At 45.8% G+C, this 15,496-nt stretch overlaps 1 protein-coding gene across 1 annotated transcript in view; it reads left to right on the top strand.

The window, feature by feature from the left end:
- The first annotated feature begins 245 nt into the window (after nt 1-245).
- The window catches only part of eif2ak3 (eukaryotic translation initiation factor 2-alpha kinase 3), a 29,689-nt gene continuing 14,438 nt past the window's right edge, over nt 246-15,496 (top strand). Inside the window, exons 1-2 of the mRNA XM_069160764.1 lie at nt 246-761; nt 10,641-10,770. Coding sequence (XP_069016865.1) covers nt 454-761; nt 10,641-10,770 — 438 coding nt within the window. The 5' untranslated portion in view covers nt 246-453. The remainder of the gene's footprint in view (nt 762-10,640; nt 10,771-15,496) is intronic.

The raw sequence follows: 15,496 nt of genomic DNA, 5'->3' as shown, positions 1-15,496 counted from the left end.
TTGTTGTGACGGACCGCCGTTTAGCCAATGGCGTCCAGTGTTTGGGAGGCCGACACGTTTTGAGCCCACCTCTTTGAGTGACACACATTTTGCGCAATCGTGTTGTGCTTAGTATGCGAGTGTACCTGATTGACAGCAAAGGGCCCAATGAGCGAGAGCTACATGAAATTTTAACGAGTGAAGGGATTTTATTGCCCAATCCCAGAGTAGAAACAAGGCGGGATTTAGCGTTACCAAGGCAAGTCTGAGGCTAGTATAAAGGGAATAACATGGTTTCCCAGTGGCTGTTTATGTTTACTTAAAGAACAGAGTCGAAAGGGCGTTTTGCAGGACACAACTGGATTTCCTGTGTTGTTACAGTATTTTTGTACTTTACAAGTTTCTTTTTATGTTAAGATTTACAAGGCCAGTGGCATGTAAATCTTATATTTCACTAATGTGCCAGTTTTACAAATGGAAAGGGGGCTTCACTTTGGAAACGTGAGCATTTCCCTGGTGCTCCTGTTGTTGCTGAAAGCGCTCACCGGATTCGGGACCTCGCAAGCTCAGGGCTCCGCCATCGGGAGGGAGCCGCAGTCCGCCGCCCGGGGCTCAGGTTCGACCTCGGCGGAACATGGTGCAAGAGTCATGGAGCACGGCTTGAAGAACGTAGGAACCCAGGTCATCGGAGCAGACGTTACCGTGGAGGACGACGAGAATGGGTCGGCGGCGGAGGCCGACGAGTCGTACGGAGAAAGTAACGGAAGCGTCCGACCGACAAGGTAATCACAGTTAAAAAAAAAAAAAAAAAGCCAGACACCCATTCTCGGACACAGTGAGTTTGACACCTGCTAAAATGTGGACCGCCTCCGAAAGGAGCAGTGCTCTCATTAGAAACACGAAAGCCACAAGGCATTTTTATTTTATTTTTTTTAATTACGCTGCCAAAAAGTTCGCTTTTTACTGTGTGATTTGCTCGCGAGCCAACCGTCTCGCGTTTGAGGTGCATCCGAGTATCACTCCGCCCCACTCGGCGCTGCGCTCAAAAGTTGCCGTTGATGCGGTTTGCCCGTGCCGCCCCCGCGGCTCGGAAACGGCGATTTCGCCGCGTATTTTTATTTTTTTTTCCCCAGATAAACCTCCCCATATTCTTGAGAAACAGTCCCGGAGGGGATCTTAAGTGGTGCCGGCAGACTGTCAAAGAGACCGAAACGGGGGGGGGGGGGGGAAATCACAGCGTTGATGAACGAGTTCGGCTTCGTGTCCGATAATGGGCGCAGATAACCTTCGCAAAGTTGGGATGGAAACAGCCCGGAAAAGTAGACGTGGACAAACAAAAAAGTCGGGATCTGTGCGCGGTTAAAAAAAAAAAAAGAAGCGGCTCTTTTTATTTATTTCACGCCGGCTTTAAGTGAGGTGATAAAAGCGGAAGCTGACCGCGCAAGTGTGCTCTTCGCGGTGTTAGGCATGTCGCGGCAAAACGCGTCTGAGCGCAGAAAGTTTCGAAAGGCACGAAGAAGAGTTTCCCCTCCGCGACATCAGCGGGCTGTCGAAGGTCGTTTCCGACCGCGAGGCTTGGAAGAGGTTTTTCAGGTTTTTGTCGGAAGGTGCGTTGATCTTTTGCATGTGCAGTAATTCAGTGGCAATCCAGGTAAAGGTTGTTGTTTTTCTCGAGCGCGTCCCCTCCGCGGTCATTGGCAGTAGCTGACGTCACAGATCAGAAAGCGGTTTAAAATGAGTTGGTTTTTTTTGTGTTTCCATAAACAAGACGCTGCTTTTTTTTTTTTTTTTTCTTCTTTTTTTTTTTTTAATAGAAGCGTAAAATGAGCTGCTTTGTCTCCGGGCGTTGTTGTCGTCACTTTTCCTCTCCTCGCTCAGTCGTCTTGCGCTGTTCTTTCCACGTACCCTTTTCCATTCATTATCACGAAACCCAGTGAAGGAACCCTCCTAATCACTTGACGACAGATAACATCTCCTTTTAGGATCCACAGCTTATCGCCTCCTGTCAGTGATCGTCAGTTTATCGCCTCCTGTCTGCTTGTTAGCCGAGCAAAGCTGAAGAAAAATAAAGTAGGGAGTCTGTTTATGTAATTAACAGAAGTTAATTGGGGGAATTTTTTTTTTGTAGAGGAAGTCGTAAATGGTGGTTTAAAGCTGTGACAAAGTAGAGATGAAAGCTGTTATCTGACAAAACAGAAGTGTGATTGGTGGAGGAGGAGGGAGGAGGGGAGGGGGGGGGGGTGAATTTGTCTCCAACCAGCCTGAAAGCATATATTAGAAATTAATAGAAAACATCGTCAGAAATCGAAAGCACAGCTCTGAACATTAGAAGCGCACAAAGGCGCGTTTCGCTCTGCTGACAAAAACCCTCAGAATTGCGCGAGTTAAAAGTTTACTGCTTCACACAAACAACACCTTATCAAATCCGGTTCGTCCTGCTGCTGACTCCCAAACTGAGATGCAGTTCTGAGGCGCAGTGGGCAGGGCATTGATTTAGTCTTCCCTGGTAAACAGTAGGTTTGACGCCCACCTTAGATGTTTGGCGCAGTGTGCTCTTCGTGGTGTTTTTCACAGGACCATTACAAGACACTTTTGAGTGGGATATAGATTCTTGAATCATATTTATTTCAGTGCCTTTTCCTTGGTTGGAGCCTATAGAGGTCCTTCACTAAATTATTCTCTGTGTATTATTCTAAACATACGTCTTGTTTCAAGAGGGGTTCGGATTGGAGTTATGAGCTTTAAAAACCTTATTAGCGTCAACGCTTTTGAAGATCTCTGGCGCCGTTTCTGACCTGAATAAGACTAACATGCTGCTGCTGCGTCTGTCTGGTGGTGAAAGTTCAGCTTGTTTCCCCCTTTTTTTTTTTCTGTCAACCTTTTTTTTTTTTTATTCCTTTTTAATCTTGAGGCTCACTTTTAAAGAAGAAATCTCTGTTGTACGCTGTGGCTCGCTGCTGAGACCCGGCGCGCCGCCGAGGGCGCCGACTTCTCAGAGATGAAGCGCAACTCGGGTGCGAGGGCGGCGACGCGCGGTGAAGGACTTCGCTGGGGATAAAGTCATCTGGGCAGCGCGGCATCAGGAGGAAATCGAATGTCGTTACCGCAGCAGTTTCGCTCAGATAGAAGAAGCAGGCTATTCCCCTGCCAGTCACCTCAGCCGCTGCAGGAAAACTCCTGAGCGTTCATCCCGGTGCCGGTCACACCCTGCCACCGCTCGCTTTTTCTCTGCCTCCCCGTCTGTTGCTATCCAGCTTTATGTTTCCCTTCCTGTCTCACGGTGTCACAGTCTCCATCACCTGCTTTCTCTCTCTCTCTCTCTCTCGATGATCCCTCACCTGCATTTAGAGTCCGTTAACAACCCCTTGCTGGCTTTGAGTTACCTTATATCACCCTATAGGATACATTATTTACATCGATTGTTTTTTTTTTAGTGTTTTTTTTTTTTATCTTGACCTAAATAATCACACGATTTTTTTTTGTTTTGTTGTTGTTTTGAGGAGGGTTTCCATATAAGGTATGAATTTGCATACCGTCACAACAACAAACAGTCACACTTATACTGTTATGTATTAATCAACACGATGAAAGAATAAACAAAGTAGCTTGTAAGACAGATGCGGAAGAATAACGAGGTGAATTATTCATCATAAAGTCTGCGTGTACAACAACAAAGACGTAAAAGACGACACAGAAATTGGACAGGAATGAACTTGTTTAAGGTTTTATTTTTTATTTTTTTACCCACAGCGTGACCTCCACCGTCACCCCGTCTCCCCGCTGCATGTCTTTTCTTTGTCTCTTCGATATAGTCTCTCTCTCTCTCATATCTTACACATGCTTTCCTCCCCCGTTGCACCTCCTCACCTTCACACATACACATCGCTTTTTAATGTCGTCCCTGGAGTGTATACCGAGCTACATGCTCCCTTTCCATCCATCTGCCAGCGCAGTCGTCGCTGAACTTTTCGAAAATGTCACAAGAAAACAAAACCTGATTTTAGGCAAGTTTCTCTTCAAATAGGCCAATTTAAACAAACACACACACAAAAAAACTCTTGAGTGTCAGAAATCCCATTTACAGCAAAAGAAAGATGACTCAATGGTGAAGGGAGTTTTTTTTAAAGTTTTTTTTATATATATATATATATATATATATATATATATATATATATATATACATGAGAGATTCTGAGAAATCGTGACAGTGAACTTGGACTGAAAACAGGAAATCCAACGAAGACTAATCATGTTTACGTCTCGCATTATTTAGGTCAGACTTGAGAAAACATTTCTCCACTGACCTGTCAGGGTTTACCGCCATTTGCTGCCTTTCCAAGACCTGTTCCTGAGATAATAAGTGCCACCCTGAGACAATATTGAACATTCCAAGAAAGTCGAACCACTTTTTTCCACTTTGGAAGGATCCCGGTAACTTCAGTGCTTTGTTGACGGTGTCATAACTCGTCCCGACCTCGGCTCTCTTTGTGTTTTGAAAGAGAAACGGACCTCCACTGAAGGCTTTTTTTGTGTGTGTTTTTTTTTTTTTTGTGTGTGTTTTCTTCCAAATTAAATTTGGGAGTGTTTCACTTCAAACACACAGACTCCTGAAAACATTTCACGCGAGCAGCTTGAACGCTCAGATGTCAACATTTTTAACTTTCTGTCATTTGCAGTCACCCCCCCCCCCCCCCCCCCACACACACACACACACACCACCACCACCCCCCATCCCTGTATCCTGTAATCTATAAATATTCTAGATGTTTGCTTTGATCTGGCCTTCACTTTGTGACGGGAGCTGCTGTTGTGTCGGCTGACAGCTGTCACCTCACCTTTAACGCTGTCGTCTTTATGTTAGAAAACTCTGCGCTGGAGACTCTGTGTTTACATCTCGGGGCATGTATAGATGTGTGTATGTTAGAATTCTCTCGTGTGTGTGTGTGTGTGTGTGTGTGTGTATCCTACATACGACTGCGCTGCCAGGTTTGACGCCTCCTCCAGCGAGTGCTCCATCGGGGTCTTGAGGACCTCAGGGAGCACTTGTAGGTGAGAGGAGAGAGGACAGCAGCTTTGTTTGAACCTGCTACCCCCCTTCCCCTCCTCCCCACCCTCTCCACGTACCCACCACACCCCCCTCAGGGCCCTGTAGCTGCAACAGCTCTTCTGGGCCGACGCACTCGCAGGCTGGCTCCCACCAGCCTACTGCTTAGCAACAGCCAATCGGCCAAGCCGGGTGACTTGTCGGCCAATTGTGTCGGAGAGATGGGCTAGTGCTCAGAATTTGAGTTGGCCGCATGGGTCTGGCTATAGGTAGGTAAAGGATGGAGTGAAGATTTTATTTGAGGGAGGGGGGCTGATTTCCTTGTTATTTTTTTTCCCTCTCGCATTGTTTCTGTGGTCTGCTCTCTGTAACCAGGGAGATGTTGTGTGTTTTAATAATAGACACACTGTCCCCAAAATAACAAGTTGTGATGAAGATGATTGACGTCCCAATGGGAAGTTAGAATTCAGCATTTTACACTCCGTTCTGTGTGTGTGTGTGTGTGTGTGTGTGTGTGTGTGTGTGTGTGTGTACCGAGTTTGAAAGGTCTGAAATTAAAACTCCACTTACTGAACTCGGTGTCACTTAAAAAAAAACAAGCTTAAATAACCTCTTTTAACCCTATTTTATCCTCCTTATCTTTTAATTATGTAACCATGTTTTTATTCCTGTCCGGTGCTTTATTATTTATCTTCTTTTTTTTTTTTTTTTTTTTTTGGTCATCTTCAAGTATTTATTTCATTGCGTTTTGTCTTCATGTTTGAATAGTTTCTTAGTGTGCAGAAGATTCTTAAAAAATGGATGAGGACTTGCCTCGGTGATGACCCCGAGTGCTTTTGGGAGCGACTTCCCGACTTTCTTGCAACTTGATAAACACTGTCTGGGTCACAGAAGAGATCAGACGGGATCGACAAGCATTGCGTGTAGAGATCGAAATCACATGCAGTTCTTCATATATGTGGATGCGAAATAATCCAGGTTTTTGAATATGATTATCAGGAGGAGTGAATTTATTAGGTCAGTGGCTATTTTGGTAAGTCGGCTGGACCCCGTCTTGCAGCACTGCGGTATGGGTGGGGCAGAGGCAAAAAGGTGCGTTACTCTGAGAGAGAGAGAGAGAGAGGGACAGAGGGAGGGAGGGAGGGAGAGAGAGAATGAAAACACGGAGTTAGCTCTTAGTTAGTAGGACCACGCTGTCTTGTTTTCACTCCCGATGGCTCCTCACTGCTTAGCAACAACGAATCAAATCCTCGGATCGGAGCTGCATCCCGGCCAATCAGCCAGCGGGAGCGTGGCGCCATAGAGTTTGGATTTCACCACGTGTGAGAGATGGTTGGGGAGGAGCGAGAGAGAGAGAGAGGCTGGTGGCAACACTTAAAAGTGGTGTTTTCATGCTACTGCTGGAAGTTTTTTTTTTTTGTAATTTTCTGTGAACCACACCCTCTGCTCTGTGCTGCGGTGGTCTGCTGCACTGACCCTGAAGGATGCAAAGTCGACACGCAAACTGCTCGCAACACGACTCAACTGCCACTCAAGTGCACATAAAGCTTTAAGAGCTGCGACCGAGACATAAAAACGATCGCCTCCTTTATCGAACACGTTCAGAGGACAGTCATATTAAACCCTCACATTAAAATGAAGCTGTGTTTTACGAATTGGTGTCGTGTCATCTGTGATTATAATGACTTTTTAAGGGGTAGTGGCGCATTCATAATAACATGTCAGCCGCCTTTGTGACCTTGTTTTACTTGTGCAATAACGCCTCTGATTAGATCAAATGTCCATGTTCATGATTGCCGTAGAAAAACACAGAGCTCCGGTTGCATGTTTAAATGTCATGTTTCCAACCTTCCTCACTTCGGCTCCTTCCTGTGCACAGTTTACAGGAATGCACTTGACCCCCCCGTCCCTCCCCCATGGCTGGTGCAGCTGGCAGTGCTGGGTGTGGCCGCCTCAGAGCTGCATCCATAACTTTCTCCCCACGTGCTCCCCACGCTCTCGTATTTTTGTTCTGTTCTGCCTCTTCTCCGGCTGCATGATAGGCTGAGTGGCAGCTGCGCGGCAGCAGAACTCCACACTCCGAGCGTCCACCCAGGCTGCTTGCTGTTGCATGGTTACAGGCCGTCCTGCCCCGCCATTGGAGCACAGTCTGCAGCGCTGCCCCTCCATTGGCTGAGCGAGGAGGAAAACAGTGCTTCCATTGGCTCGCAGGAATGCGGCAGGCTCGTTCGGATTGGTCGGCCTCCGTGGCTCCCGCTCCTTGGAGACTCGGCCTGTGTAAATATCCTGGTTCTTTCTTTCAATGGAGAGTGTTTACCAGCAGCTCGTTTTTTGTTTTTTTTTGCTGCCAGTGTGTGCAGACTGAGGCCGAGAGTGTCTCCGAGGAGCACAGCCTGGTGAGAGCGAGGCTAATTGGCTCCCTGCTCCACCATACGCTTTGTGATTGAAGAAGCACTCCGCACTATTATGACGCTTTGACAGCATTACAGGCGAGGACGCTAACAACCCCTCAGTCTGCTGGCAGCCTCGGTGCTCTCTGTCCTTCCTTCCTTTTCTTATTTTGTTTTTTTTATATATATATTTTTTTTATACTCTCCATTTAAATGTCTTCGGTGTCTCTCCGCTGCCTGCATCTGTCACAGTCGGCAGCAGCAGCAGCAGCCCCACAGGCTACATGTTATCCCTTTGGTGACGAGCTGAGCTGCGGTGTCTCGGGGCTCAGACGTGGAAAATAAATTGCCCTGAGTTGTAAATGATACAGTAGCGCTGTTTGTTTTGTTTCTGTTGCTTTTAAAAATAATAAAAAAAAAAAATGTTTTGGCTTCAATACTATTTTTGTAGATTCTCCTCCTTCACTACTCGTTTTTCACCATTACCATCATGATACCCAAAGTTGTAGAGTTAAGTGCCCCCCCCCACACACACACACACCCTCTCATCCTTTATCTGGAGTACAAAGAGTCCACAAAAAGCCTTTGATCTGCCTCTCAGAGTGAAATTCCTCTATCTCTTGCTAACCCTCTCTCCATCTCTGAAGTTGAACTCGATGCTCTCAGTGACTTCTTCCTCACTTCTACATTCACAGCATGACTCCAGGGGAGGGGAGTGGGAGTGGGAGGGGAGGGGGGAGGCGGGGCTGGCAGAGCGAAGGCGGCCCAAAGCTTCCACCCTCTCAGAGAGCCGACTGCTTAGCAACAACCAATCAGCCTAATTTTTTTGGCAGGGTCTCGCAGCCAATTGAGAGGGTGAGAGCGGTATTCAGCTCCTGTGTTTTTATTGGTGGCTGGGAGGGAGAAAACAATGTTTTTCTTGGTACTCCACACTTCAGTGGCTGGTGACGAGGTTGAGAGCAGACTCGGGGAGATAATCTTGTCTTTGATGGGGCTGAAAGACACATGGCCCATTACTGTTAAGTGATCCTATTTGCATTTTTATGTAAACTTCCAGCTCCGGTTGAGCTGAAACAACAACAGCAGCAGCAGAAGTAATTCCCTGTGAGTGTGTCGGTGAAACACGAGCGAAACCTTCCTAAAATTGATTTGCACGCTCAGACACGATCTATTTCTCACTTGTCCTGAAGCTTATACATCCTTGAACATGCCGCTTCCACCTCATGACTAAACACTGGTCAATAGTTGAAATCAATAAGGTGTTATAGCCAGTCAATAGCTATTTATCTGCTCAGTGTAAATGATGGATAGTTTGGGTGATGCGGCAACGTAGGTAAAAGCTGCCACAGAGCATGGAAATGAAAACCGTTGGTTATGACAGCTTGAAAATTACTTTTAATTCCTGATTTTTGTCAGCCGGAGATAAGAAAGTGAACAAGTGCCATACCGTTTCCATCGGCAACTTCTGTCTAGTTGCTCTTTAGGGAGGCAGTTAAAACCCCCGTGAGCCCCCATGAGCCCCCGGTGGCCAACAGAGTGGAGCTGCCCGGGTCCCAGCTGTGTGGATGTGCAGCCGTTTGGGTGCTCAGAGACATGTCTGTGTACTCGGCACACACCCTCGCTGGTTAAGTAAAGCTAAAAGCCCCGCTGACAGCATCTCCTCGAGACAGATACAAATCAATAGTGGGGATGTGGCCGCTGGCAGAGCTGCGGACATGATTGACAGGCAATGCGGCAGAGACCCCTATAAGAGTTGGGCGAAGGGTGGGGCTGGATGTCTCAATTCGTTTAAGTCACACTGTTACTAGGAGAAAAAGGGAGAACTGTTAACCAATATTGCTGTGTGGGCACATAAAGGAGAATGAAACTCATTTGCTTGACCAAGGAAGCTTTATGATAGAGCTACTGAAGTAATTGTAGGGAGGGGGGGGGGGGGGGGGGGATAGCACCTTAAATAAATCTCTCACCACAGTACTTTTTAAAAAAAACAACCTTTTCTCCAGGGTAAAGCGCTCTTGCTGCTGGAAATCTTTTAGCCCATACATCATGTCAGGGAAACACTTCCACCTCGCGCATCTTATTTCTTCCCAGCCTCAGTTTTAGCTGCTCACTGTGTCTGCCAACAGAGCTGCTCAGTGAAACGTGTGGGAAATAAATACACTTTATTTTAAAATATGAGTGTTTGGCATTAAGATCATTTGTGTACATGTCTCTGAAAGGTGTTTTTTCTCTTTTCCCTTAACAGCCCTGATTTGTTACTTCTTTGAGCTGTCAAGCCAGTGTTTAAAAACACAAATGATCTGCCAGTGTTGACGGCCAAGACTAATCTGAAATGGGACTGAATGAATCACTGGACAGTCTTTGTTGACACAAAACATTTTGTTTTGGTTTTAAATAGAAATATTTCTTTATAAAAATGTCGTGGAAGTTATATTAAAAAGGTTTAAGCCTGAGAAAAGCGTAACCACGTCACATCTCATTATAAATCTTCCCGTACCTTCATTCCCTGGTAGTTTCAGTTTTTTAGAGTCTCTGTTAAAACCGGTTTAAAAATCCTGAACAAGTGGGAAAACTAGTGCGATGTGCTGTTAGAAAGTTCTCTCACCTCCACTTCTCTCTGCGGAGTTTATGATCCGTCTCATCCAGCGTTGAAGCTGTACTTGACGTTTTCACCCGGTTTGCCTTTTTCTCTGCCGGTTGCGGTATGAAGTGCGTTTTTGAAACGGAGTTAACTATCAGCTGAGAATTAACAGTCTCACACACGGTTGCAGTGAAGCTGTGAAGCTGTGTGGGCTGTCTGGGTGTGTGTGTGTGTGTGTGTGTGTGTGTGTTTTTTTTAATAATCCTCTTTAATCAACATGCCACCCAAAAGTAGCTGACGAGATGGGGTTTGTCACGGCACAGGTGTGCTGCGAGCTGCTGCTGAAGGTCACCCTGACTGGTAAACAAGCGCGGACCGCAGAAGAAAGACGTCATCCGCACCGGCGTTAGACTTAAATCCCCCACAAGGAAAGCAGCATTAACAAAACATTGGCTTTAACGTTTTTGTTTTTTTAAAATTTATTTTAAATATAAAAAAAAAAAACAGTTTTCGGAGACATACGAGTGACAAATCCAAGGCAAAACCCGGGTGCACAGGGGTGAAAGAGCGCGGCCCAAAGCTGTCATAAGCGTCGTCGAAACCTCATTTGCAGAGTATATTGACGTCTTGGTGTTCTTATCCGCAGGTCTCTTGTGATCATCAGTACCCTGGACGGGCGGATCTCAGCTCTGGATCCTCACAACCAGGGCAGGAAGCAGTGGGACCTCGACGTCGGCTCAGGGTGCCTGGTGTCCTCCAGCCTCAGCAAACCCGAGGTACGTCAACACCCCGAGTTTCCTTCACGTTCGTTGTTCGTTTAAATTGGGGGGGGGGGGGGGGGGGGGGGTAACAACAACGACACGCATCAGAAAACATGGTAACGCAAAACATTATTCAAATAGTAGACAAGACTGTAAAATATCCCCTTTTAGTTTTATTCAAATGAAGACCAGCTGTGTTGGAGGAACATAACAGTCAACTACAGACACTTAAAGAGGTTAAAGAACTGTTGTTCGGATGATTAATGTCTACTGGTAGGCGAAAAAAGTCCATTTCCACGGTGTTGACATGTCAGTCGCAGGTTAAGGATGCAGCCCCGTCTCCGTCTTTGTCCTCAAAACAAACGCCGTCCCGCCAGGCTCCTTCTCTATCTGCAGACTGTAAGACCAGCAATTGAACTCGGTGCACTTTGAACAGTCAACCGAGGGCGGCTGTTGCTTACATTTACTTCACGTGGTACACAGCAGACGTAGCGTACACCCCCACATGAATCTAAGAGTAGCTGTTTTTTTTTTTTTTTCGCCTGGAGGATTAGCCTCTTTGTTGGCTGTGTTGGTTTACACATACGAGCGCAGCAAGACCCTCGCCAGCACATGCACACAGAGGCTTAAAACCGCCCACACCGACATGCTGAAAGTGAAGCGTAGCCCAGAGCGAGACCAGAGCGCCGCTCTCCGAGATGCGCACCAGAGCCGGGCTCGTGATTCACTTTGATGTGGACATGTTCCGTGCGAGAGCTTCGCCTCGGGGGAAAACAGCCTCCGATACTAACAAGGGTCTGGGTGGCTGCTGGGATCAGGGTAATGTTAGGGAGCTGGTGTTGGGAAGGCACGTTGGACGGTGAACAACTCTCGGACACACCTTGGTTTTCATTAGCGGGTTGGTATGATCATAAAAGAGCAACCTAGAAGCAGTTCAGGCAGGTTGAACTAGTTTTGACAGGTAGTCAAAAAGGCCCGTCGCAGCTTGTTTGTATTATCACCATATTAATAAATTGATTGCAATCCATCGGTGGTGGGCAGCACAAATATAAAAACAACTGGCAGGTCGCCAGAGGGGAATACAAATGAAATTAAAACCAATGAGCACTTAGCTCAGAGGAGGATAAAATGTGCAGAATAAGCAGTTTCTTAAGAATTTTATTCAGATATTTTAAGAGCCCTTTCGTTGTGGAGGGTGAAGTGGTTCTCAAGCGTGTTTCATTCAGGCTGAAAAAGTCTTCACGCCTTCCTCCCTACTAAACATTTCAGCCGCTGAGCTCGTTGATTAGCAAACCTACAATTAGAGGGAGGGAACTCGTTACTGGAATCAGCTGCTGTGAGGTGGCGTTGGGTTTCAAATGGAACCGGTAGACTTCTTCTTGGTGGCATGTGGTGAGGAACTGCTGCTTTCTGAATTCATTTTCTACGGTCCTCGGAGGTTATAATGTGGAGAACTCCCCCCCAAAGGTTCCTCGGAGCGCTTATGGTTTATACGGCAGAGACTGCGTGAAGCTGTACAGCTGCTGCGCTGATATGACCTTGAATAATAAGTTGCATCTCACTATATGGAATTACACTTGTTATTTGGGACCTATACTTTTCATACCTTCAGCTGAAGGCACATAATTCTCCGTGGGCTTCAACCTGCCTATAAATCATTTTCAAAACTCATGCAATTTTTTTTTTAAATTTTTTTTTTTTTTTTTATAGTTCTTGGGAAACTGATACAGTGTTTTGTCCGCATATTTACATCCTGTTTTAGTTTATTTTGTTGCCTTTTTTTCTTCAATGTAACTAGCGTGAGTAAATAATAAAAAAAAAAAGGCAGACCTCGGTAACATGTTGTTCAGCAAGTGTCATGAAATTCACAGACCCACAGACACGTGTAACATCCTCCTGTCATCCTCCGGTGTGTGCTCGTGCTGTGACAGAGGATGCTGTGCGTGTGCGTGTGTGTGTGTGTGTGTGTGTGCGCGCGCCTTCACCTGTTGCCTTTCATTTGGCTGACGGAGCGGAACGAGGAGAGATGCCTGTCAGCTATGAACCTGGTGACTCGCTGTGACGTCACTTGTTATGATCTGGAGGGTTGTGCGTGTGTGTGTGTTTGTGTGTGTGTGTTTGTTTGTGTGTGTGTGTCTTGTATGTGTTTTTTTTGTACTTTATGTAAGTTGAAATCCAGACTTGCCCGTCTGCCGTCGGTAACCTGGAATGCCTGTCTGCTATTGTGTGTGTGTGTGTGTGTGTGTGTGTGTGTGTGTGTGTGTGTGTGTGTGTGTGTGTGTGTGTGTGTGTGTGTGTCACCGCCAATAGTTTCATTGGTGCTTGCCAGGTCGCTGAGACACCAGTCTGCTCGGTGATCAGAGGGGGGGGGGGGGTCTGCTGCCATGCTATTGGCTGGCCTTAACATGCTAGGACGGAAGCAGCCAGTCACCTGCTGCATCCTCTCGGAGTGTGTGTCTTTCCTTTTTTTTTTTTTTTTTTTTCGTGAAATGAGGGACAACAGAGCCACAAACAGCATTGTCTGCAAAAAAAGAAGCCACCACTTCAAAAAAAATCAAGGAGTTGCTCCCGGGTGTTAGAGGGGGGGCTGTGTGTGTGTGTGTGTGGGGGGGGGGGGGGGGCAGCAATGTGGAGTGACTCATGCTGAGGGGGCGGGGCTAAAGGGATGAAGAAGTCGAGGGGGGTGGAGGTCGGGTAATTAGGAGGAGGAGGTGAGGTAATGCCTCAGACCAGAGATGATGTCATCACATAATAGACAATCCACACACGCTCACTCCGACACACACACACACACACACACACACACACACACACACACACTGGCGTACCTCTGCTGGCATGTAGTGTGAATGAATGAATGGGAGACTTTGATTGATTGCTGCACAGTGATAAATGCCTGATGGCCTCACGGGGCGGTAATGGGACAAACAATAATTCTTCCAGCACAGAGAAGGAGATGAAAACGGCCAGATGGACGATATTTTCGCGACATTTTTTTTTTTGATTTTTTTTTTTTTTTTTGCAGCTGCTTTGATTTTGTTTTGATTTTGTTGTTGTTTTGTTCGGTTCTGTTCAAACTGTCCGTCTCCCACTCTGTCTGCCACTTGGACGTGCAGCAGCAGCAGCAGCAGCAGCAGCAGCAGCCGCAGCCTTTGTGAGCCGACAGCGGCACATTAGCGGCGGGTGAAAGGTGACACTGTTTGACAGGACCGCTCGAGCGTCAGCAGCAACACACATGCTCGCACACTCCTCCAAAACAGCCCGACCCCCCCGACCCCCACACACACACACCCTCTGAATCTACCCCCCGACCCCCCCCATATCCCAAGGGCGGAGAATGATGGCATTATTACTGACATCAAATAATCATCAAGCTCATTATTCCATAATAAGTGGGCTATAAAACAACCATAATAAACATGTAAACGTAAGAATGAACCGCATGTAGTGTGCATTAAAGCCACACACTGCAAAAGAATAAACCTATGAGTTTACTAACTGGATGCTCCCCGACAGATCAATATCTCAAAGTATTGAATGGCTCTAGTCTCGCAGTGATAGTAGCTCGTATTCCTAGAAAAATAATGCCTTCCACACATTCAGAAAAAAAAGAACGGGGTAAAACTTGAATGAGTCTGAGCTGTAACTCTTTAAAAATTAATAGGCCCCTAAAGTTCATCGCAAAACGCAGACACAAAGAGGAGGAAAACGTTTGTGCTGAGAAGTCAGTTTTTTAATCATTTAGGATATCGTTTTTTAAGTCATCTGCTCATTTGAATATTGAGCGTTAAAAACTAAGCCTGTGTTCTAAAAAAAGAAAAAAAAAAAAGAAAATGTTTTCTCTTTTGTTTTTAAGATGTCACAAACAATATGAAAGATAATGAGATACTTTTAGAAAACAAAAAGCGGAGTAAACAGACTATTTTATACAAAGAGGCTAGACAAAGAATGGATTGCGGGGGGGGGGGGGGCTATTGATAACTTACGACTCATCTACTTCAAAGGATACCTTTTAATTGGCTTTGAAGGAGGGGGTTCATATAATCAAGTAAAGGCTTCCATATCTTATAAGTATATTTTCCTTTTTCTGTTGCTAAAATCTTTTGAATATCCTTATTCCAATTAGCCGATTTCCATTTTACCTAAATACATTTTTTAGTAATAGTGAGTGGGACTTCACAGCATTGGTACTCAAAATATTTTAATTGGCAAATTTAACCAACAGGCATATCATCTCAGGATCTAGTCAGTAATGAGTTATAGCAACGCATCTTTGATCATGTTCTGCCAAAAACCTTAATGTCTACATCACACATGCAACTACACCGGGCAGAAAAGTGAAATATTTTAATGTATAAGGATAAAAGTGTAGAAGTAACGACACGGAAAATATATATATATTTTTTCCAATTTAATAACAAATGATGAAAAATATTTGATGTTTCTAAACTCTTAACAAAGTCCTTCAGCTCTACATTCCTCGGGAAGTCCTCTCTCGGCGTCATCTCGTCTTGACGACTCCCGTAAAAACGGACAGCTTTGTGTTTTTCGAGCTGTCAAAATATGTCAAAGTGAATCATCCCACCTGCCGCATAACCTTCGGGGACCGACTGAAACAATGCTGAGCTCGGATGTATAATGATTTTTAAAGGCCCGTTACAACGGAGAAATGTGGTTAATAATTCACCAGACGTCCATGCTGTATTTTCACATCTGATGTGACGGGAATGTTGAAGATGAG

Source organism: Embiotoca jacksoni, unplaced genomic scaffold (genome assembly GCF_022577435.1).
Source record: "Embiotoca jacksoni isolate LCO1_2020_lvr unplaced genomic scaffold, fEmbJac1.0.p SCAF_27, whole genome shotgun sequence".
Classification (NCBI taxonomy): Eukaryota; Metazoa; Chordata; class Actinopteri; family Embiotocidae; genus Embiotoca; species Embiotoca jacksoni.
Note: the sequence above shows the minus strand (reverse complement) of the source record. Positions and strands in the feature narration are given on the sequence as shown.